Consider the following 24,338-nt stretch of genomic DNA (forward strand, 5'->3'; position numbering starts at 1 on the left):
ATTTTAATTTATATTTAATTGTGTTGTGGTTTGCAGTGTTTTGTGTTGTTTCACTTTAAATTTGTTTAAAAGGAAAAAGTTGAAATGTGAATAGTTGTTTTTTTGTATTTTATGATTTATTTATTACATTTTATGTGGAGTGAATAAATAAAAGTATATTTACGGTGGCCGCTAGAGACGAAGCACGTACAAACCCCGAAGCACGTACAAAACACAACAGAAGTGCTCCAGGATGCTAGGGGCAGTGTTGAGCTTTTGTTACCTCGTGGCTACACAAGCCAGCAAGTACCAACGTGTGTGGTAGTAACAGGTAATAATTAATTGAATATATATATATATGAGTGCTTGTGTATAAATACACAAACAATACACATGTGCTTTCAATTGTGTAGTTTAAGTGATCTAGGTAGCTGTTTTGGAAGTTCAGTTAATGCTAGAAATGTGTTGTGGAGTTTGTACGTGTTTTGTCTCTAGGGGCCACCACATATATTTATATATAAACATATATAAATAAAACCACTTTTTTTTAACATTAGTAATTCCTTTTGTGCATAATTTTATTTTATTGTTAATAATAAATTAATTAAAGCAACAAAACAACCTGAAGAGCCGGTTCAGAGCCGAAAGAGCCGGTTCTCTAAAAAGAGTCGGAAATCCCATACAGGAGTGTTTGGACCATGAAATGTTTAATGACATCAGACTGAACAAGTAGATTGTTGTTGCAAGTTGAGCCAAAGCACCGGGGATTATTTAACGCTACATTCTAATCTAACCTCTTATTAGCGTACAGTTACCTTTAATTACACATAAAACTGTTTAAGAAATGTTTGAGAAACAAATGGAGAGCAACTGCAAATGTAAAGCTGTGTTACCTGTCCACTAATGATTACAGATGGGTTAATTATCCATCGTGTGTGTGGATGCAGTTAGCTGTGATTCAGTGGCTCTTTGCTGTGATGTTGAAAGTGGTAAATAAGCTCCTCTTGCTCATTCGGTTTATAGCTTCAGTTAATATCAGAATCTTTTAAAGTATTAAAAAATACTATTTTACATCTTTAAATGTCAAAGTTAAGGCTACTGAAGCCAGGAACAAGAGCAGGAAATAAAAGGTTTACGATGACAAGTTTAAGATTTTTGAGGTGAGGATGGGGATGGATGAAGGGATTGGTGGTTGTGCATGGTGGTTGAAAATCCTATTGCACGTTTAAAAAAATTCAATGTGGCAAGACTGAGTGAAACCTTATAGATTCGTTTTGGAGCCATTCCAGTGCATATTCAGTTCTCTTCAGTTTGAGCTTTAATTTGGATAAAATGCTGTTTTTATCTGCAGCAGGACGACGCTGTGAATGTGAGCTTTCTTGTGCTCGAAGCTTCGTCTTGACGCCCGAGTACACTGGTCACACTGACACAAACAGCTACTGAAAGCTCGCTCACAAGTGCAGAGAGCCAATCAGACGGTCTCGAGTGAGACAATTATAAGTTTCATCCAAAATTTGCCGCCTGTCTGACAGCATGCGGTGTCAACCTTCGGACGGCCTATGATTGTGCGTCGCACCCGTAAACACGCCTTGCGTCTCTGAATAACTAACCACCTGATGTGAAATGACATTTTTTTAGATAAGAACAAATGGGGTCCTGCCCCCTTTTTCTCCCCTCCGCAGCCCTTTTTTCGCTAAACTGTTCCAAGTGCTGAGGGGTTACTTCCAATGGTTGCCAGTGGGAGCGGCGAAAAGGTTAATGAATTCAGCACTGTAAGCCGCGTCTCCCTTTACAGTGGGCACGGCGAGAGGTGGTGGGTGCACAGGGCTCCTGCAGCATGCTGATGAAGGCACAGCAGCAGAGAGAGAGGGTGTCGCTGCCCCCTGGAGGTGGAGAACAGCAGCTGCGAGGCTCAAATGAAGAGCTGAGGGAATGTCAGATTTCATCGAGCGACACATCTTTAATTAGAGTACAAACGCTGGACTCTTCTCAGTTTTCTCTTTCTTTCTTTTTGATGAATAATCACTTGAATATTTTGACTTAACAATATGAATTTCCTTTTACTTCACTGGAGAGACATGGGACATCATTATTATTTAGTTTTATGGTGAAACTTCATAATGAGAAAATTACATGTAATTTACAAAGTAATAAGTAAGAGTTGGTGTTATCAGCGGTATGTACAAGTAATATTAAAATAAAACGTACATAACAGGGTAGAGAGTAGAAACAGAACCTAATGAGAAGCATAAACATGCAGTAAACCAACTATGAATGAAATATCTGTGCTATAGTAATTTGATGACAGTATAGAGTATACAGTATAGTATGTATGCATATTAAGAATATACACACGAGGTGTTTAAAAACCTGACATGTTGTGCAGACTGTTATTGGTTATTACTGCTCATCAATATAATGTTTGTAATTATGAGCTTCAACTAAACAAGTTAAAAATTTGAAGACATACATGTTTTTCCAAGAATATTTAACATACATTCATAAGATTCAGAAAAATGAAATTAATATGAACGATAATGTCATGGGACCGAGTGGTCAGTACCAAAACTGGGCTCAGGTGCAGAAAGGACAAAAAGTAATGAAACACAGGACTTGATGTGGCGTGGCCTGGGTAATGTGGCTAGGGGAACTTGGATCTAGAGTGGGGAAGAGGGGCCTTAGATGCTGGAACAGGGCAGTAGCAGTCACAGTGCAGGAGGAGGAAAAGACGATGACAGGAGGGTGACATGAATGAGCTGAGCAGTGTGGAAAGGCTGACCGTAGGTTTATGATTGAGTGCAGTGGCAGGAGAGCAGGCAGGTGAGGCACAGAGTGATTTCCAAAATGGTGGCTTGGTATCCTGAGTCTGAGAGTGGAGCGTGAGCCAGAGGTTTGAGACAAGGTGAATCCAGGAAAATCTATGGTTAACAAGGTCAATCGCAAAGAGAGCTTGAAACATGAGAGCCGGCTACCAAAATGGGTTGATGACAAACCAGCGGTAAATGAACGTCAGCGTGAGGCTTAAATTACTCTGGCTTGATTGCCTGCAATCAGCTCCAGGTGTGAGGAACTGGAGGAGGAGGTGGCCCTGCCCAGGGGCGGATCCCAGGTAGGCTCAGGAGCCTGATGGAAAATTGCAGCCACACACCCCAGACCCCGTTTTCCTCTTCACACCCAATCGAAGGTAACAAAGCATTAAACACTATATTAAAGTGGCAGAATTAAATCCCCCTTTTACTTAACCCTACAGCATAGCGTTGCCCTGAGGCAACAAATCACATTTTCATGCCTTACACTGGCCCTTCAAAAAAAAACTACTTTTTTTTTTTTCAAATAATGCTACCAGACACATCTCTTTCCAATAAAATGATGAGTTGAAGGTGGTGTGACTTTCATTTTGGGGGGAGGACCCCTTTCTGCAAGCTGCACTACATGAGGGACATCTCCATTAGGAGGCAAGATAAAGATCACTATTTTACATGTTTAAATGGGCGACCGTGGCTCAGGGGGTTGGGAAGCGTACTGTGACCAGAAAGTCGCCGGTTCGATCCTCGTCGTTGTGTCCTTGGGCAAGACACTTTACCCTACTGGTGTTGGCCAGAGGGGCCAATGGTGCGATATGGCAGCCTGCCCCAGGGCAGCTGTAGCTACAACCATAGCTTGCCTCCACCAGTGTGTGAGAGTGAATGAATAGTGGAATTGTAAAGCGCTTTGGGTGCCTTGAAAAGCGCTATATAAATCCAATCCATTATTATTATAAAGTGAAATAAATGTATATTAAAAAATACTTGTATGTACATGAATATGTTAAGAAGCATATTTGATTGTTTGTTCTACTTTTTAAAATTTATTTATACAGTAAAACTGTTAATTTTCATTCGTTGCCTCAAGGCAACACTGCGCAGTTAGCCCAATTTTTTTCAGGCAATATAATTCATTTGCATATGAGTCTAGAGATGTGTTTGTGTGCATTTATATGATCATAGTCAATGTTTTTTACTTTACAATCTACTCATAATTACAGGACATGGATGTAAATACCTTTTATGGAAGGAAACCAAGGGAATGTGCACTTTCTGTCCTCAGACAGTGAGGACAGTGAGCTTTCAGGGAGTGACTTTGAAGTAGAGGAGTAGATCCCTGAATGAGGTTTGCAGAACACTTAGGAGCTCAGGGGTCAGTTGGTAAAGTAACTGTGTGTGCTAGTGCCCACATAGCAAGCAGGTCTGGCCAGGATCTGGTATCAGGCTGGTACTTCTTTTTTTTTTTTTTTTTTGCTGGCACTTCTGACTGACTGGTGTTTTGGCAGAGTGTATGTCAACCAGATCTGTGCCAGGTCTGGCAATGACGCCACTGTTTATGCGATGGCATGCCATATCTCAGGTGGTAGAACAGGTTACAAACTGATCGGAAGGTTAGCGGTTCGATCCCTGCCTCCTCCAGTCTGCATGTCAAGAGTGTGAATGTGTATGAATGTAGTTAGGAAGCACTCAGTTAAGCAAAAATGTATAGATACACGATCGTGGCTCAAGAGTTGGGAGTTCGCCTTGTAATCGGAAAGTTGCCGGTTCAAGCCCCGGCTTGGACAGTCTCGGTCGTTGTGTCCTTGGGCAAGACACTTCACCCGTTGCCTACTGGTGGTGGTCAGAGGGCCCGGTGGCGCCAGTGTCCGGCAGCCTCGCCTCTGTCAGTGCGCCCCAAGGTGGCTGTGGCTACAATGTAGCTGCCATCACCAGTGTGTGAATGGGTGGATGACTGGATATGTAAAGCGCTTTGGGGTCCTTAGGGACTAGAAAAGCGCTATATAAATACAGGCCACTGTCTGAACAGAGTTTCGGCATGTTACTTTTGCATGTTCTGGCACATGTTGTTATTGCATGGCTTGATTAAGGTACACATTAGGCTGACATCTGGGGCTAGAGCTGAAACCATTCTGGGCCAGCACAGGGCCAGCAGTGTGTCTACAACTGGCCCGTGGCTGCACACCACCTACAGACTGCCCACATACCGCAATGAATGACGGCCCTTTGGTGGCCCAGATCAGGTTTGCCAGAAGTAATCCACACATGGGCCTGCACAGGACCACCAGTGTGTCTGAAACTGGCCTTGTGCTGGCCCATGTGTGGGCCACCTCTGGCAAACCAGGTCTGGGCCACCAAAGGGCCGTCATTCTTTGCGGTATGTGGGCCATGTGTAAGCACATTGTATGGGCCAGATCTGGACCATACCAATTTTGCTCTGTGTGCGTGCGTGCGTGCGTGCGTGCGTGTGTGTGTGGACGTGTATTACTTATTGTTGTGGGGGCACAAATTTGTTTACACACTCCCATTGTGAGGTCTCGCCTACTTTACGGGGACAAATTGCAAGGTAAATCATTCAATTTTAGGGTGAAGGCTTGAGTCTGGGCTAGGGTAAGTTTCAGGCAGGGACCTGTGATGGGTAGGGTCAATGTTTGATGTATTTTGGTGTTTTATTGTTCTGTGAAATGTTTACGTTGTTTATTTGTTGATGGGGCGATCGTGGCTCAAGAGTTGGGAGTTCGCCTTGTAATCGGAAGGTTGCCGGTTCGAGCCCCGGCTTGGACAGTCTCGGTCGTTGTGTCCTTGGGCAAGACACTTCACCCGTTGCCTACTGGTGGTGGTCAGAGGGCCCGGTGGCGCCAGTGTCCGGCAGCCTCGCCTCTGTCAGTGCGCCCCAGGGTGGCTGTGGCTACAATGTAGCTTGCCATCACCAGTGTGTGAATGTGTGCGTGAATGGGTGGATGACTGGATATGTAAAGCGCTTTGGGGTCCTTAGGGACTAGTAAAGCGCTATATAAATACAGGCCATTTACCATTTTTACCATTTATTTATTTGTTCATCGTTGTTGTACTAATACAACTTATTATAGAATAACTTGGCATTTTACTACCCTTGTCGCGCAGTGTTGCCTTGAAGCAACAAACCAATATCTGTTTTGGGGGGGGCAGGGTGTCAAATTTTATGATTGATATATTATTAGAAACCCTAAAGCTCCCCCAAAATAGGGAGAAATATTTTTTTCCCAAAAAATTAAAAAGTCATGCAGTAGGGGGTTAATGTATTTTAGCCAGGTGTGCCATTTAACTTCAATACATGACATAAGTGTTTTATCTTTTGCACTTTGGCAGTTTTACTATCAGTTTCTGTTGTTACTTTGTTTTTAAATAAATTCCACTACTGTAGATTCTAAGAAAACTGTCTGCTTAGATGATCGACTTATTCTGCGTTTATCTGCAAATCTGAAAATCCAGACCAGGAAAGATGCGACACTGTTCATGTACTGAGAGATCAACAGCCAACTTTTATTATTTGCGAGTCAATAAATATGAGATCATGGATGGGATGTTCTAACTTGCAAGTGATGCAAGTGGCTGCACCAGCAGTTGCAAAGCCAATAACCTGCGTGCATAACATTTCCCCAGAGACACCCCTCATAGCAGGGCTTTCTGGTAGGATGTCATAGCCAGCAGCCCCACTCTGTGACAGCAGGTGTGAATGTCCAAGCTGCTGCTTTGAATCCTCTTCATGTTTCTTTTATTTAGTTAGCGGTAGCTGCTCACTTTGTCCCACAAAGCACCGCTGGTAAAGGTGGAAGAGAACGGACTCATCAGATTATCACCCCTATATGCATTTCTAACTAACTAGCTACACAGATATGGTAACCTGAGTAAGAATACAATATAGGTAGATTTTTAACAAAAATGTGTACTAATATACACATATACTAATATATACTTGGGCAAGACACTTCACCTACCGCCTACTGGTGTTGGCCAGAGGGGCCAATGGTGCGATATGGCAGCCTGGCTTCTGTCAGTCTGCCCCAGGGCAGCTGTGGCTACAACCGTAGCTGCCTCCACCAGTGTGTGAATGTGAGAGTGAATGAATAGTGGAATTGTAAAGCGCTTTGAGGGTCTCGAAAAAGCGCTATATAAATGCAATCCATTATTATTATTATTATTATTATTATTATTATAAATATAGAGAAAATCTGATTGATGAAAATGAAATGAAAGTTTTTGATAGAACAAAGTAAACCTGGTGAAGTCTTAAAATGTGTGTATTTCTTTAGCATTGTTTTTTAATGACCTCTAATTTTGCAGTGTGGAAGTATTCGAGTAGGATTAGAGAAACAGGCAGCATGAACACTGCTGCACTGTAAGATCACACTACTCCCCTTGCCTAGTAATCTTGTCGGTAAGCAGCAGCACATGCAAATGCACCAACACGCAGGACAAGATAAAGAGAAAAGGACAGGCTTAGAGAGAGAAGCTTTAAAACTCTTTGTGTGTGTGTGTGTGTGTGTGTGTGTGTGTGTGTGTGTGTGTGTGTGTGTGTGTGTGAGTGAAAAGGAGAGAGGATCTGTGTTTGCTGCATCTCTCACTGCATCTCAACAACTTGACAGAGGGTGTCAGCAGCCTGGGACCTGAACCAGTGACCAGAAACAATCCCCAGGCAGGCTGTGTTTCTGCTCTCGCTCCACACATGCCTCCACCCTGCCCCCTCCCTCGGTTGTAAATCAAAGCCACGTGCAGCACGGCGTGCAGCTCCACAGTCGGCCAGTGGTACATCAGGTGGAAGAAAATCCAATTTATTTGATTGCGACATTATTTGCTTAGCGAATGCAGCGGCTATTACGAGTGTGATTAAAATTAAAACAATCATTTTAAATCTGCTCTTATGGGAAGCCAGCAGAGCCGAAAGCCATGATTGGCCCCAGATAACTTTAGCCATGCGTGACACAGACAAAAATAACAAATACAAAAAGAGCAACCTTAGGAGATACCTCCTGCGCTGTGCGTCCCGTGAGGCCGTATCATTCATTTCAGGATGTGGTTGAGCATCCGGAGTCACGGGCCAGCAGCTTGGTGTTTACTCAGTGGTTATGAAGTATGTGGAATCACCACAGCAGCCAGCTCTGGGTTTTCTTACCCCCTTACGCACTTAAAATGACAAGCAGTGCGTATGAGGCCCTGCGACTCCAGGCATCCGCTCAGCACTGAGAGAGGGAGCGAGAGAGCAGCTGGGGTGGATGCACCATCCTTTATTTATGGAGCTGGAAGCAGCCATGACTGATAGCCGGGCTAGCAGAGAGGTCCAGATTCCTCAACGACCCCCCAAAGCCTCAGGCTGTCCCACACCCAGGATGTCATCACAAACACACATACCCACGCAAACATCTGCACTGCTGTGCGAAAAACTCCATCTCCAAAATGTCACCTTTTCAGGACTGCTCTTTGCTCAACTTTTCTGCCTTGGCCTGACTGCTGGGGTAAAGGCTTTCATGTGTGCTTTGACTGCTTCAGGAGGGCCAGACGGTGGCTGTGAGCGCAGGAGAGCTGTTCAAAACCAGAACAAATGCAGAGAAAAAAGACTGAAAGCGTGTCAGGATGTGCCTGTCGCTTTCATTTTCATTACTCTGCCTTTTTGCTTGTTTCTTCTAACTAATGCTAGTTTGGGTACACATGGCCAAATACTGTTGTGGATGGATAGCAGGCAAATTTATCCAAACTCAGTGACTTTGATCTTCCAAAATTAGGAATTTATGTGTAATGTAACATAGCTAGCCATAGCAATTGCTAACTTTTTGGCTACCAAACAGTGGTTCAAATGTTAGATTACATATAATGTTAAATGCGACTGAAAGTCAGGCAGAAAAAGAATGCAAGGTTTAGATAATGAACCTAGTCTGGCCAATTTGGGCATCAGGGGAAGCATGCAGTGAAAATCATAGCAATTCAATTCAGTTTTATTTATACAGCGCCAAATCACAACAACAGTCGCCTCAAGGCACTTTATATTGTAAGGTAGCCCCTACAATAATGCATTCAGAGGAAAAACCCAACAATCATATGACCCCCTATGAGCAGCACTTTGGGGACAGTGAAAAGGAAAAACTCCCTTTTAACAGGAAGAAACCTCCAGCAGAACCAGGCTCAGGGAGGGGCGGGGCCATCTGCTGTGATTGGTTGGGGAGAGAGAAGGAAGACAGGATAAAGACATGCTGTGGAAGAGAGACAGAGGTTAATAACAGATATGATTCAGTGCGGAGAGGTCTATTAACACATAATGAGTGAGAAAGGTGACAGAAGAAGAAAAACTCAATGCATCATGGGAATCCTCCGGCAGCCTAAACCTATTGCAGCATAACTAAGGGAGGATTCAGGGTCACCTGGTCCAGCCCTAACTATATGTTTTATCAAAAAGGAAAGTTTGAAGCCTAATCTTAAAAGTAGAGATAGTGTCTGTCTCCTGAATCCAAACTGGAAGCTGGTTCCACAGAAGAGAAGCCTGAAAACTGAAGGCTCTGCCTCCCATTCTACTTTTAAATACTCTAGGAACAACAAGTAGGCCTGCAGAGCGAGAGCGAAGTGCTCTAATAGGGTGATATGGTACTACAAGGTCATTAAGATAAGATGGGGCCTGATTATTTAAGCCCTTATACGTGAGGAGCAGGATTTTGAATTCAATTTAGCAGAATTGTTTGGTTTGGGGAAACAAATGCAGAACAACAGAACAATGGTAACACAATACGCAGTAATTGTCATGGTTTGGGGTCTTTGACCCAACATGTTGGGTTTCATGGCTTTTTGTATTATTATGTTCTATTTGTGTAGTTTAAGCTTCAGTTAGGTCTTTTTGAGTTCCCTGTTTAGGTTCCTCCCCCACGATGTTGGTTAGTGTCATGTTTTCAGTGTGCAAGTCCTGTGTTTAAGTGTCCCCCACCCTTTGTGCATCTCAGTCTCCCTCGTGTTCCCTCGCTCCCTCACTCTTCCTTGTTTACATGTTTCCCCTTGTGTCTCGTTCCATGTCTTCCCCATCTGTCATGGGGTCTACATCTGTCTGCTTCCTGTTTTATTTTGACAGTCTTGCGTTCCACGTTCAGTGTGTTTAGTTTTGTTTCCCGTTGTGGCATCACGTTCATTTGTATCAGTTGTTTCCCCATGTGTTTCCACTTCCCTCGTCACCCTCGCGTGTATTTATGTGGCCTGTTGTCATGCAGGTTGTCTGTTGTTTCACGCCAAGTTTCACGTTTAGGGTTTTTTATGTTAATGTTTAGTTTTCCCAGTCTAGGTTATTGTTTATTCTCATCTTGGTTCGTCTTGTGCATTGTTTTGTACCTTTTGATCAGCCTTATTAAACGGCTCGCCTTTTGTTAAATTATAGGTTTGTGTCCGTGTTTGGGTCCGTTGTTCACACAGTGAACAGTCTCCTTCCGAGGACTGTGACAGTAATGGAACACCATCCCCACAGTCAAGCATGGCGGTGGAAACATTACACTTTGGGGTTGGGTACAGGACAACTTAATCAATTTGAGGGACCGGTGCATGGACCAAGTACCATAAAGCACTATATCTTGCTTCCAAACACATATCTGAATGGAAATGCTATTTTTCTGTGAAAAAAACAGATTTATTTGAACTCAGTGTAACTCGTATAATAAAATAAAAGATGTATTTTCATCCTTTTCTGGCCCCCTCTGACAGTCTTTCTGAATTAAAGGTCGAGTTTTGCCAACTAGCAGGTAAACATTTATTACCACCAAAGCTGTAAATCAACATATTCTAAGATAGAAGGTTTTGATCGTGTGGAGAAGCTCAAACATGCTCACTGACTTGCACAAACTCTAAAAAACTGGATCTGAAATGAAAGTGACAGTCACGTCCTGACATGCTCTCATCCTGTGAGAACTCTTTTTTTTTTCTCCCTGCTGCTGCTTTCGACATGTTTCTGTCCTCCTGCTCAGCTCGACTCTTTCAAAAAATAAAATAAAATAAGATGTTTGTGTCCACGCTCGTCACCTGGCCCTGCTGAAGCAATGAAAGCACACATGAAAGCCTTTGCTCCAACAGCTCTCCATAAATATTGCACTACACAAACATGTTTGGCCAATTTGCACATTTTCCTTTTGTCTGACAGTTCCATCAACAAGCATCTGGGCGGCTTCCATTCACATAAATAAAATATCAGGAGGAACAATATGTGTGTTTTTAAAAAAAAAAAAAAAGTTTCTCTCCATCTGATGCACGGCATGGATGTGTCGGACTACAGTGAAGCGAGTGACAGCTCTCGCATACCTTTGATTTTATCTCTTTTAGCATTTCGTTCTGTGTGAGACAGTGGTCTGATTTCACTCGCGAAGCCAGCCTATATATAAACTTCAAAGCAACAGAGAGCGACACATAATATCATGGAAATAAAATGCAGAGTCTCCTTTCAGGACTGGCGCTTGCTGCAGAATGTTTAAAATTTAAACATGCTTGTCGCAGCCTTTACAAAGCGCCTGACAAATTATGAGCAGCAACTGTGAGAACATGAAATGCTTCCCCCCAGATCGAATGCTTTTAATAGCGTGGAGATGGTACACTTGGTGAAGTGTTTGCTTTGTTGGCAAGAGATCACTTCACAGAGCTTCCAGTGGCCAGACAGTCAGGGAGAGCCGTGTAATAAGTGCCTCAACAGCTGAAACACGGAGCAACGGGATGACAGCGCCTTTGTACATCATGTTCGCTGATCGATAAAGGAAGAAAGTCGACACCTTCTTAAGAGCACCGCTTGTCCTGAGACTCGGTGTGGAGTCAAAGAAACGGGGAGGCTCGGAGGTTCAACGGCGGGATTAAAGGCGAGCCGATGTTGATCAGCAGTTTGCTCAGGCCTGCAACATGCTAATAGAGCAGTGTCTTTGGGAGCAATTTGACTCAGAGACGCTCAAGCACCCGCTTCGCCCCGAGCTAAGATGATTTTTTTAGCACTCAGTAACCCTTCTTTCATCTGCCGGTTTGTGGCTGTAGTGCGATTGGGGTTTTACTGTGAAGATGCTAAACACGGGCGCCAAGCTGAGGCAGAGAGCGGGCCCGAGATCACATGGCAATTACTGTACAGGGAAACAGGCAGGAGGTGTTTTTCAACAGGGATCAGTAATCCAGCTGATGGCGGGTGTTACAACAGTTTTCATGTATTACAAGCTTTTTCTTGCCCAAGTCTGAACAGATTGTAATGTAACTTTTAAAAAAAACTAGACCTTAAATGAAAAATTCAAAGGATGCTCATGCCAGAGTCCAATCATCACTCACAACACCAAATGATCAGCTTTGACAGAAAGTCACAAACACAAACTCCACACAAAAGCAAAAACCAGTTTGGCTACAGATGGTGTTTTTCTCACAACATGAAATAGGCTCACATGTAGGTCTCTTCAGTGTTTTAGCCCTTACGCTCGGTGAGAAACTGCGGTTTACTTTATGGTCTCGTCATTTTTAAAGAAAGCTTTACTGGAACGTACCAGATTTCCTTTAATGTCAGTATGTGATGCTGACATATAAACGTCAGTTTTTAATAAACATCGTTCTGTGATCAGATTCGTGTTTGCCTCAAGGGCAGAGCTACAGAAAAGAAACTCAGATCTAGTCAGTTCCCAGATCTCTGTCGCAGCAAGTCTTTACAAGCTGTGACATCCTCCGTCGTTAGACCCTCGACTTCTGGTGAGGAAGAACTCCACAAAAAGACCATTTCAGGTTCCCAAAAGGGCCGACATCAGGAGGTGATTCATTCTAGAGAACAGGCTTGATACAGAGTATGGCATGTATACAGAGGACAGAAAGACTAAGTGTGTGTGTGAATGGCTGTGTAGGAGCCATAATTGAATGTATTGAATTTTGATGATCACTGGGTTTTTATTTGTTTGGTTGTTATGGGAGTCACGTGGGTGCTAGCGGTGACATAAATGGGCGTTGTCAGTCTGTCATTCACTGGTTTTGATTTTGACAGAGAGGAGGGCTGGGTAGCCGTAGTTTTTGTTGACCGCTGCACAACATGTTTCGCTTCGTTATATTAGAGCCTGTGACGTTGTAAGAGTCTGAATCAGGAGCCGATGACATTACTCTGTAAACTCTCAAAGCACTTTAATAAACAAGCAAACAATTCCACCTCTCGCATTATTGCGTAAAGTTGACAGCGCGTCAGGCAAATAGGCAGGCTCCATCCCCGGCCTCTAGCGACTGTGGAAGTCGCTACAGGCTGTTTTTTTTTAACAGAGTTCAGAAGGGTTTCTGTGTTAAAACTGATTTTATTCTTCGTTATTTTAGGGCTTAAAGTCCCAAAGAGCATGCAGCATTTTAAAAAAGACAGAAATGCTAAAAGAAAAAAAAAATCTTCATCAAATGACAATGAGTGTTTAAGAGTCACACAAAGGGAAAAAGATGTCATGCAATATGTAAAACCCACAAAACCAAAGACAAAAGTGGAGCTGAACAAAGGTCCAGGTTCAGTGAATTCATCTCAAACCAGGACATAAGCACAGCAAAAAAAAAAAAAAAAAGTAAATAAAAAAATTCACATGTATTTTGAATGACATTGGCCCAGTCAGGATTCAATTTTACAAACTATTTGTTGTTTAAAAGCACAAGGACTCACAAGCAGAACTTTGTTAACAATTTGATATCTTTGTAACAAGTTGCCAGTCTTCTCTACTAATCGTCTAGAGGCGTTTATTGAATCACTCACATGCTGAATGCACAGATCCTAAATCTAACACTTTCAAACTTTTAACCTTTAATCAGCCATCAAACCAGTGAAAGAAGCAGATGTGTAGATGTGGACATTTATTTCTACAAAAATGAAGAAATATGAAAAAATGAGCATTTTCAGGGGAGATTAATCCAGGGACATTCTTCACACTCCTATTATCCAAAATTTAAAAAGAGAAGCATAAAAACATTTTGGTGGCAGTAAGCTCAAGTGAAAACCACCCCAGTCACACAGGCCTACAGACTGGTCTGCAACCAACTGGCAACCACCAGGAAAAATGTGTATTAACCAACCGGTTGGTGTGGTTGCTAGCACACTGCTGCAGTCATAGTCTGAATGGAAGTGACAGACCTGTCTTCAAACACTTTCTAGCTGCTGTCAGAGCTGCAATAAAACTGTGAAAAGTACAAAGCAAAGTGGAAATGGAAAACGTTACCCTTCAAATTAAAAGCTGTGCATGCTGCAGCATGGTTGGCGGAATCCCAACCTTTATTCTGAAGGCGAACCTTGCACGCAAACAAGAAAAACTAGAGGCACCTACAGGCGATCTGCTAGCATCCAGAACAATCTCTATAAGATTTTTGTTCAGCACCTTTGTTTCAGTCAGCCTCCAAGAAACATAGGCAATTACATCCAATATGGCAGAAAACTCCAGAGCAATGTGTCACATGATAAACCTCAGCAGAGGTCTGTGGAAAAACAGCCTCGACTTCCTTGCTCTTGGACTTTACTAAACGCTCTCTCTCTCTCTCTGTGACTTTATGGGCTCAGTTGCAAGTTTCAGGTCATTCTGAATAAAACATTGAGTCCTTTTGTAACTTACGATCACATTACAGTTCTGGCCTCAAGTTTTGGCAGTGGCACTACTGTTATTACATTTTTATTTATTTATTTGCCAATAAAGGTTTTTGAAACTTGTGAAATCCTTGCTTGTTCTTCACTATATCAGAAATACTTCAAGGTAAAGCAAACTGAAGCAGCACAGTGCACAGAAAGCAAACTTTGTGCCACCGTGAACCTTTTGGCCACGGCTTCAAACACATTAATTTAAAGTCTAATTTTAAAAGCAGAGAGGGTGTCTGTCTCCTGAATCCAAGCTATGAACTGACTCCACAGGAAAGGAGCCTGATAGATTAAATGACTACCTCCTATTGTGCAGAGTGGGGGTGGGGGGGGCGGGTGACAGGACTTACTCTAAGTACTGTGTGTAGCTACACAAACGATCTTTTAAGCATTTTAACACCTCTTGCTCTTTTGTCTTATTTGTGGATGAATAAAACATCTGTACTAACCTCAATTCATTTAGTCTCTTTTAACACCAGCTTGTGCACATTTGCATTGTGCGTTCAGTGAATGAACTCGAGCATTCGGAGGTTTCAGCTCAGAATCTGCACAAGCTGAGTAACTCAACACATTAGCGCCTCCAAATGGAACCAGAGGGTAACTGCAGGAGTTTCAATGCCAGCTCATTTTATTTAAGTTTTTTTTATTTTTAGCTGCTGTAACAGAAGAATCTTACAACCTCTGGGATACATATCTTTAAATTATTATATTAAGTAAAGTGAAATACAGAATTTCCTTTAGAAACACTGTGTAGGAGACTTAGCATGACATGGAACACTTATGTAGCACTAATTCAAAACTGCACTCTGTAGTATTAACCTGCAGGATTAGGTGGAACACACGCCTTTGGTACAGGATCGATCAGGTCAGGAGATGCCAGCTGCTAAATTTCAGAGTTTGGGGATGTTTTTGCAGAGATTTGAGGGTTAAATCAGGGTTAGTCACATTTTTTATTCCTAAGATTTCAAATAGGTACTAAATAGGATGACATCATTGCATCATATTGAAATATTATTTATATATATTTTTAAATATTGAACTTTGTACTTGCTTTTACTTTTACTGTGTGTATTGTTTGTTTGTTTTTACTTTACTTTCTATATTCTCCTGCTTTACTTTATGGAGTTTAAGCTGTTTTTTTTTTTACCAGCTGTGATCAGTGTTCTTGCTGCTGTAACTGGAATTTCCTGATTCGGTTATAAATAAAGTACATCTGATCTCCTTATCTCAGTAATCTTCCTGTGGCATTTCTGAAGCTGAGTCAGGCAGTCTGGAGGAAAAAAACCTCACACGGGGGTTAATTCATACACATTTTGGATCACGTGCTGCAGATCTAATATATACTATATTCTAGGCAGATATTCAAACCTACGGTCCTCTTTTCTATCCATCTGTAGTGGATGAAAGGAGACCCATAAATATCTATTTATCTTTCCATTTAAAATAGATTTATGGCTGTTCTTATCATGTGACCCAGTAACCTCTGCACCAATCTCTGCCAATCAGATACCGACCTCTTGTGTGGGCGCCTGATTTGGATCAGCCCAATGAATGGTCATAACAGTTGTTATCGCTTGCTTGTAGTTTTCCAGTAGACGCCTGGCTAAACCTATGAGCTGGCTCACCGGGCTGTTACTCACTGTTATCCACTGTATAGTGACCAAAATATCTGAAACAAAGTCTTTAATGTATGAATCAAACATTAAACACAGAACAAAGTAGCCACATTTTTGCGCGTTACGCTCACTCAGCAACCAAGAAATCTGATCAATTCATTTGTAGAGCCTAGACCAAACCAAATGATAATAATAAGCAGGAGTGTGTCAGCAGCAGGCTCGGGTCAGGTTTCCAGCCTCAGTCTGGTGCTCATGGACTTCCTGATTGTTGTCGTGCAGCAGAGCAGTGAAGTGGTATTTCTGGGTGTCTGAACATTCATGCAGAGACACAGTGCGGAGGAGACGTTGCTGTTTAACCCGAGAGACTTCGCGCCACGTAGCTTATGTTTCAGCATGTGTTCGTTGTGTTTGTGTCAGTGTGAGACGATGTGAGAGTGTCCAAATGGGCCAAGCACAGCCTCAGGACCCAGAGAATGAGTGGGCTTATCGAGGATCTATTCTTTCCCACACTCCCGTGCTCTGACCGGGCCGCCTCTGATTTCCCTGGAGTGAAGCGGCTCTGATATACTCCAGCAAACTTTATCTCGCCTGCAAAACTTAATGGTCAAAAATCAAGACGTGTTGGCTCAGCTGATCAGTCGAATGGAAGCCGAGAAGCAGAGTGGGCCCCGGTCAATCGATAACCCACTCAGCATCTCCGCGTTAGCATTCATCGACAACTTGGCGGGGGATAAATGTGCTGCCTTTATTTGGGATAAGCACTAAATGTTGTAGTCATTTTTTTTACATTAACTCATCAGTCAATGTTTCATCTTTTATCAGCCTGAGGAATGATTTCTGTGTGTGTGTGTGTGTGTGTGTGTGTGTGTGTGTGTGTGTGTGTGTGTGTGTGTGTGTGTGTGTGTGTGTGTGTGTGTGTGTGTGTGTGTGTGTAGAAAATGATGCATAAGAAAATCCCTTTAAAGTGAAAAGTATAATGAATTGTTTAACCCTAGAGTCGCACTGACCACAGTTTTCTTTGATAAAGGCTGTTTTACAGTGACAGTGCCCCCTATGGGAGGTGTATCTTGTTTCCCTCTTTCGTCCCTATGTTTTCCTTCCTATGTGTCACGCCATGTTTCCCTGAAGGTCATGTCTTTCGTGTCGCATCATTGCTGTGTTGTGCTCGTGTCCCCTCGGCTCCTGTGTCAAGCTCATGTGTCAGTCTACATCTCAGTGTTTCCTGTTTTATTTTGACAGTCTCGTGTTCTGTGTTGGTGGCATCCTGTTCATTTGTGTCAGCTGTGTTACCCGTGTGTTTCCACTTCCCTCATTACGCTTCTGTATATTTAAGTCATGTCTCTCTCTGTTCATCGTCTGCTAATCTCCCCAGTGTTTCCATGGTTCAGTTATTCAAGTGTTTTCAGGTTTGGTGTGTTTTAGGTTTTCCTGGTTTAGATTTTATGTTAGCCGCTCCTCTAGTTGTTTTCCTCATTTGGTTTACATTTGTGTATCTGCCACAATAAAGGCTCACCTTTTGTTAAATCCAGTTCCACATCATCTGCCATCGCAGATCATGAAAGAAACTGCAGTTCCTCTAATGTCCACTTGAGGGTAATTCGCAAAGTGAGTCAGGCCCCATTCAGCCTTTGACGGTATTTCACAACAATCGTAAGCTGAGTGAATTCTGCAAACATATCTTCACCACCACACTTCTTGTGTGTGTGAGAGAGATTTTTTTATTAAGTAAAAACCTTAATCCCCTCTGATATCATAGAAGCTTTAAGAATCAGTGATTAAGGTGGTAAATGGACTGGTATTTCTGTAGCCTTTACTATAATCTCATTCATGGAAGCACTTTTGTCCATGAACTAGAGCCTAAAATTCACACTCACATTCGTGTATCAACTAATGATTCAGACTGGAGGAAATGGAACCACCAACCTTCTGACTGGGAAACATCTGTTTGCTCTGCTGCAACAATTTGACAAGATGAAAGTAGCTTTAATGTATTGAAAGAGGCAGAGAAAAGCAGGTCTGCTGTTTACAGAAAGCAACTGTTCCATTTAGATCATTAACCTTACTGAAAACACTGCCTTTAGCTGATTTTCAGACACATAATTTTAGAAGCAGGGTTTTCTTTTTGGGTGAAGGAGATTTGGGGTGAGATTTCGTTAGTGGGGGTGAGAAAGTGAGGTAATTGAGAAAACAGTTGGTGCTGACCTTTAATACGGTCAGGAGGATTGATGCCAGGTAAATTTGAGGAAGAGAAATAGTTCAGATTGGGTGAAAAAAAAAATTGTCACTGTGAGTGTTTCTATTCTTACCTATGAAGCAACGCCACCAGAGAGGCGTCTGACTGTTCTGACTGACGGACAGGCAGAGTCGTAGAGGACTGTCTTCAGACGAGGCGTCCTGCAGCAGATGCTCTGCCTGGCTTCTACTAGGCTTCACCTCAGCTAATTGGAGTCACTGAACTGGACCTCTGGAGCATTTTTAATCTGATTACCTGACAAACAGCTTACTGTGCAGTTAATTGTACTTACAGACCGTAGCAGACGTTTGTGCTTCAGTTTTCATGAGTCAGATTTTCCAGTAAGTGGGTAAGGGTGTCTTGTTAGCCATGTCCGTTTTTTTTGTATACAGTTATTGCTGTGTGCACATAACAAGCTGACATTGTGCACGAAGTTGAGTTGGGTTTATGCATAACAGCTAGCTTCTACTTATTAGGGAGCGTAGCTGGAGAGGGAGTGAGCAGGGTCATGTCAGTTAACTCTCTCCTGACTACCACAGAAATGCCTGAAAGAAATTTCCAAGAGAAAAATTTGCTTTTAATATGAGTCATGTAAAATTTCTGTCATCATTTTTCACCAAAAAAATAAACGAATACTAAAAAATGCTGTAAAGAGATGAAGACCAGAGTGATTTTAGATGTTTTTCTAGGATTTTTATTTATTTTCACGAGAGGCCGTTTTAGATTTCCAGTATCTACCTGAAAAAGATGTTTATCCTACAACACAAACATCAGAGTCCTTCAGATTTTTCTGTTTAAGGATAAATATCTTGAACTATGGCTGTATTAGTATGGACTGTTGAGAGTTAGTGGAGTGTAGTGGTGAAGTCACTAAAATATTTGTGTGTCTGATCTCTGACAGCAGATTCGGAGGCCTGCAGAAACAGCTTTGCATGTAGGGGAGTGATATTTTATTTACTGCTTCTCGTGTACAAAGAGCGTAAAATTCTTTGAAGCAGTCCAAATCAGGTGAGTTTCACTGATATTAAGCTTGAACTATACCTTGGGTCGTGATTCCAGATCCAAGAGGAGGACGACATTCTGATGCTCATGATTATTTACGAAGGTTGGCGGTAGCGTGATGCACCGACTCCGAACTGCTGCAAACAATCGAGAACATCTTCAAAACACAGCCTGTAAATGTGTTTGGTTTGGTGGCTGATGTACATGAGATTATAAAGAAACTGTGCGTTTGATTAATTAGTCTGTTTTTCTAACCTCCACTAAAGATGTACTCCACCTTTCTCTGATTTGGACCCAGAAACTGCCAAACCAGTCCAAACCCTTTTGCACTCCTTTTATGGTCGACTTCCTGGAGGAATGTGCCAAGTGTGGTATGAAGGAGGGGGAGGTTATGTTGACTTTAGTTTGCAATCATGTTTATTCTGTTGATATGACTCCAGATGTTTTCTTGCAGCACAGGGAACTAGAAAGATCGACTTTAGTCCAAGTTAGTTCACATGTTTTCAGAAATCATTTGCCTCAAACATTCACAATGTTTAAAAAAGATCATATAAAACTTTAACTCAAACCAGCCTCCCTCGTGCTGTTGCCACTAGATTTGGGCCTGATGATTTACAGAGGAGGGGAGAAAGTGACAATCTTTCAATCTGAGCTGTCGGATGTGGATCGCTGCCATCGTTGGATCGTTGCGCAATTGGATGTGGCGGCAGATGTTTGGTGGTCTGGTCCAGATGTTAGATTTAGCTCACAGTCCTGAGCCGTCTTTCTTTGGAAACCATGGTTTCCAGATTCTTCAACTTTAACACTGTTTTCCTTGCTGCTCTGCTGAATCAAGTAAAAGAACCACTTTCACTTTAGCCCACTCAGAGTCACGACATCCTTCAGGAATCCATCCCCGCTTCATCATCTGGCCTACAGCTGCTGCTGTAAACAGCTGTGGTCAAAATGCTCTCCTGGGCATGATTTAATTGTTATCGTGCTAAGCCCCCACTCTCCCCTAGGAGTGCACGGTTTGTGTATGATAACAATTAATTTGCTCACCCTGCAACAAAGTCACTTCAGCGTCCTCGAGTGCCAGCTGCGTCTTCTGTGCAGATCAACCCTGTTTGTTTGTGTTTCGATGTAGAGATACCGGTGCTGAGCCGCAGGTTTCATTATGAGGGTTAACAAAAACCAGCTGGAAACATTCAGGGTGCCAAGAAATGAAGCTTTTTCTGGTTTTTGCCCAAAGACTGGGCGAAAAATGAGCAGGAAGCAGAAACTTCTATCAAAATTAACTTTATTTAAAGAGACATTCAATAAAAATGTACAAAAAAAGAAGCAGAATAAATAAATATCAACATAAATACCAGTGTCAAGCAAAAAAATAAAGGTGTGTGCCCTTCTTACACAGACTTGCTGCTATATTCTGTTTCTTGTATTAATTTGTATTTATCTGTATTTGTCTCTTTCCTAACAACTCCACAACTTCTTTCTCTTCCGTCCTTTTCCTGCTCGCTCTCACTCGTCTGGCCTTCTCGGCGCGCTTTGCTCTCGCCGTCATTTCACAGAGATCTGAGAAATATCTATCTTCACCATTCTTCCTCTCCTTTTCGTGTGTTTCATTTCTCCGTGGTACTGTTCCCGGCCATTTTCGGTCTGTCGATGCACTCCATTTTGCGTGTCTCATTTTTGTTTATGCTGAGAAGAGAAAGGGAGGAAAGAAAAACTGGGATTAGGCCAAAGGACTAATGGAAAACATCTGGATGTTTGCGCAAGGAGTCACATGTTAACGTGTCCTGAGATTTGTTCTAAAACTCCTTGCATCTGGGGAACGATTTATACGCCATTCGGTCTGTTTCGTTTTTCTGTGGAGTCAGAAGCATGTGGTGTTTTGGCTGTAAAAGAATCGATTCTGAAGCCAAATCAAACATTTTTAAGTGGTGTGATATTCTGTCCCAGCTCTCTGTGAAAGCTGTGCAGCTGCTGGAGCATTCAGTCTGTGCATGTAGCACAGAACAGGGAGCGAGAACGAGACAAGAGAGTCTATGTTCGATTAGGAATAAATGTAGAAAACACCAGAAATGACTTTTTAGGCTTCTGTGCAGTCCTGTGCTCGCATACAGATATATTACATGGAAAGTAAGAAGAGCATTTTTACTTAAAAGTCATACTCCTGCCTACTTGGAAAAAGTTTAAGCATCAAAATATACATAAATTATTTAAAGTAACAGCAGTCTTTTTTAAAGAGATATGCATGCTGGATTATAATTACTGATTTGTTATTGCAATATCAGTGTCAAAGCTGAAGATGGTTTAATGTCTTACAGCAGATATCTGCATCCAAAATGCAAAGTGTAAAATACAACAAAACATTGATCCTGGTTTTAAAACTGAGCGTCACTAAAGTACTTTAAATACTGAATTTGAGGGGATCAGGGCCCCCCCATCCCCTCCCCTCTGGACACGCCCCTGTCTCAAACGCATTTATGGAAAAGTTTGAATTCTGTTTTTAGTTGTTCTTAAATTCTCAAATTCAGAAGCATTAAAGAAGAAGCAAAGAGCAGTTAGTTGTGGGTGAACCGATGCTAATGTTGTGTAGCTCACCTTTCCCAGCACGATAAGAGGCGCTTGGCTCTAACTCCCTCAGTGAACATGCACAGCTTCTGGGTGGAGTTGTCGGGGTTGATCCTGGTTACACTGAGAAAACAGAAGTATTACCATCAAAATCTGCACAGCCGACAAGACTCTAAAGTGGCAGATATTCAAAGATATTCTTTTAAACTTACATCAACTCAGTTTTATCACAGCTGGGCCGCTTTTCAAGGACTTGGAAATCTGATATTTTGCCTTTGACTGCCTGGACCTTGGGACATGCACAGCGTCCTATCGAGGTTTGAGCTGCAGGGGAACGTTTTCAGACAGGTTAGCAAAAGAAATGCAGTCCTACCACTGATGCACTCTAAGAAGTAAAAGCAAATGCATGCCAATAAAGTTTTAGAGCATTACTGCATTACACATTCTGCAGAAATTACTAACCTTGATAGAGCTCCACACAAGCCGCAGCCACAACAACCAACAAGACTGCACAGTTTCTCTGCAAAATGGCCATTGTTCTGTTGAGAGAGACAAACCAAAGTCCCCAAAATATCCCTCAGAGGAGAACAAGCGAGAGTTCGAACCGGTTGCAGTACCTCCTTGAAGAGAGAAGACAGGAGTGAAGAGCTGCTGCGAGCCTCCTCTGCTTTTATAACGAGGCCAGGGTGGGTTTCCCGATAGGCCGAGCCTCTTCCCGTCAGTTAGACTCTGGAATTTCCACATTCATGCAGGAGACATGCTCAAAGAATGCGCTCTGTGCTGGTTTTAAAGAGAAAGGGAGAAAAATGAAATCATGACATAATTAAACAGATTCCACATCTCATTACTAACCATAATCAGAGTCAAAGGGAAGAGGTGATTAATACTTTTTATCACGCTTTGCCCAGGCATGTCCGGGCTACTGTACAGTCATCTGAAAAAGAAAGTCCACGGTCATTTCGTGGACCGTCGGGGAGCAGGGCACAAACAAAAACCCACAAAGCTCAGTGCACTGAGGCACCGTTGTAAAGAAGAGTGGCCAACATTCCTCCAAAACAATGTGAGTGACTGATAAAGTCACACAGTAAACAGTTACTGCAAGTTATTGCTGCTAAAGTTGGTTCTTCAGGCTGCTGAGTCATGGGTGTATGTAGTTCTTCTGTAGTTTCCTGGTAAATAAATGAGGACCTGGTGTCATGATGACCCTTTGTCAGGAGTTGCTGTTCACCTGAGGTTGTATTGACCTTATTGTAAGAACTGCTAAGCACCAGATGAGTTGTTTACAATGCTTTGATGAAACCTCCTTGAAAGAGGGTGCACTTTCTTTTTCACATGAATGTTGAAAGAGTTGGAGGTTATGAGGAAAAGCTGGTGATTGTTTTCAAGCTCTGGGCTAGCAGCAGCACAGCTGGGTTGTAAAATACTGAGTAATGACTGTTACCGTGTAAATTCTTATTTTATTTGAGGTTAAACTTAATGCATCCTCGACATTCTTCTGGCCTGTTGGAGTTACTGGAAAGCACATTGCACTGCACAGAGTAGCGTCGCAGTGAGGTGGGAAAAGGAATGTCTCCGAGGAAGACAAATCTGCACCTGTTTCATGAAACACAGTGGAACACTTACAAGGCTGATAACAGTTTAGCGCTCACGATGGATTCACTCCTATTTCCGATGTTTACCAGTCTGTAAACATGCCACAGCAGGTACCATCTCACTCATGACTGAACAGCTCACACCGTGTGAACAACTCACTTTCCCAGAGCGGAGAAAACACATTTCACAACATGTAAATGTCTGTCACTCATATATCTTTTTGCCATTGGGCTCATATCCTGGCATTACACGCAATGAACACATTGAAGGTTACCAATAGGTTGCAACGTGCATTAAGTGCATTTGTGTAACAGGCGCACTGGAGTTCACGACCGTCGTCATATTTCAGTTTTTCAGCAAAACTGCTTATTTCTCCTCGTTGGCTCCGAGCAGCGACTTCTGCGGCTGACGTCTGCTCGAGTCCCCACAGACTACCAACTTTACAGCAGAACTAAACATGTTTTAGCCTCTAAACCTAATTTTCTCCTTTTTTTAAATATAATTTTTCCATCTAGATACAGGAGTTAGGTGGATGTCAGAGGTTGAGACACCTACAGAGGGTGTAGCTGCTAATTCTGAGATAAACTTCCCTGCAGATAATTTGAGTCCCTGAAGGGGCCCTCTGTACTTTATTTGTGCTGTTGGTGCCTCCAGATCACAGTACAGGCCACTCAAGACGTCTCTGCTTTAGTTTATTAGTCAAGGCCTTGGCACTAATTGGCAGTTTATGGTTGCTACTAACTTAGAACAGCAATCTCTGACCCGCTGAATTAAGCATAAAGTCCATTACTTAAATTCTGGTCATTCTAAAATCATAAAGGAGATCATCTAGGCAGCAGGCTGCCTTACTCGTGGTAGCCCTGCCCTGTCTGCCTAAAAGCAGACTCAGAAGTTTGTTGCCTCGAGGAGTCATTTCTGGGGACACTTGCCAGCTGATTGTCATGCTTCCAGTATGACTTTGTGCACAA

At 42.5% G+C, this 24,338-nt stretch overlaps 1 protein-coding gene across 1 annotated transcript; it reads right to left on the reverse strand.

Annotated features, from left to right (window-relative positions):
- Positions 1–20,489: 20,489 nt before the first annotated feature.
- LOC308395646 (uncharacterized protein) lies at positions 20,490–22,426 on the reverse strand. Its single transcript, XM_080880561.1, has 4 exons — positions 22,240–22,426; positions 21,990–22,101; positions 21,808–21,900; positions 20,490–20,901 (listed from the first exon to the last, which is right to left on the reverse strand). The coding sequence occupies exons 1-4, from the start codon at positions 22,310–22,312 to the stop codon at positions 20,823–20,825; spliced, it is 357 nt and encodes a 118-aa protein (XP_080736687.1). The 5' UTR covers positions 22,313–22,426; the 3' UTR covers positions 20,490–20,822.
- Between the last annotated feature and the right edge of the window lie 1,912 nt (positions 22,427–24,338).

Source organism: Rhamphochromis sp. 'chilingali' (assembly GCF_963969265.1).
Source record: "Rhamphochromis sp. 'chilingali' genome assembly, chromosome: 4".
NCBI classification, from domain to species: domain Eukaryota; kingdom Metazoa; phylum Chordata; class Actinopteri; order Cichliformes; family Cichlidae; genus Rhamphochromis; species Rhamphochromis sp. 'chilingali'.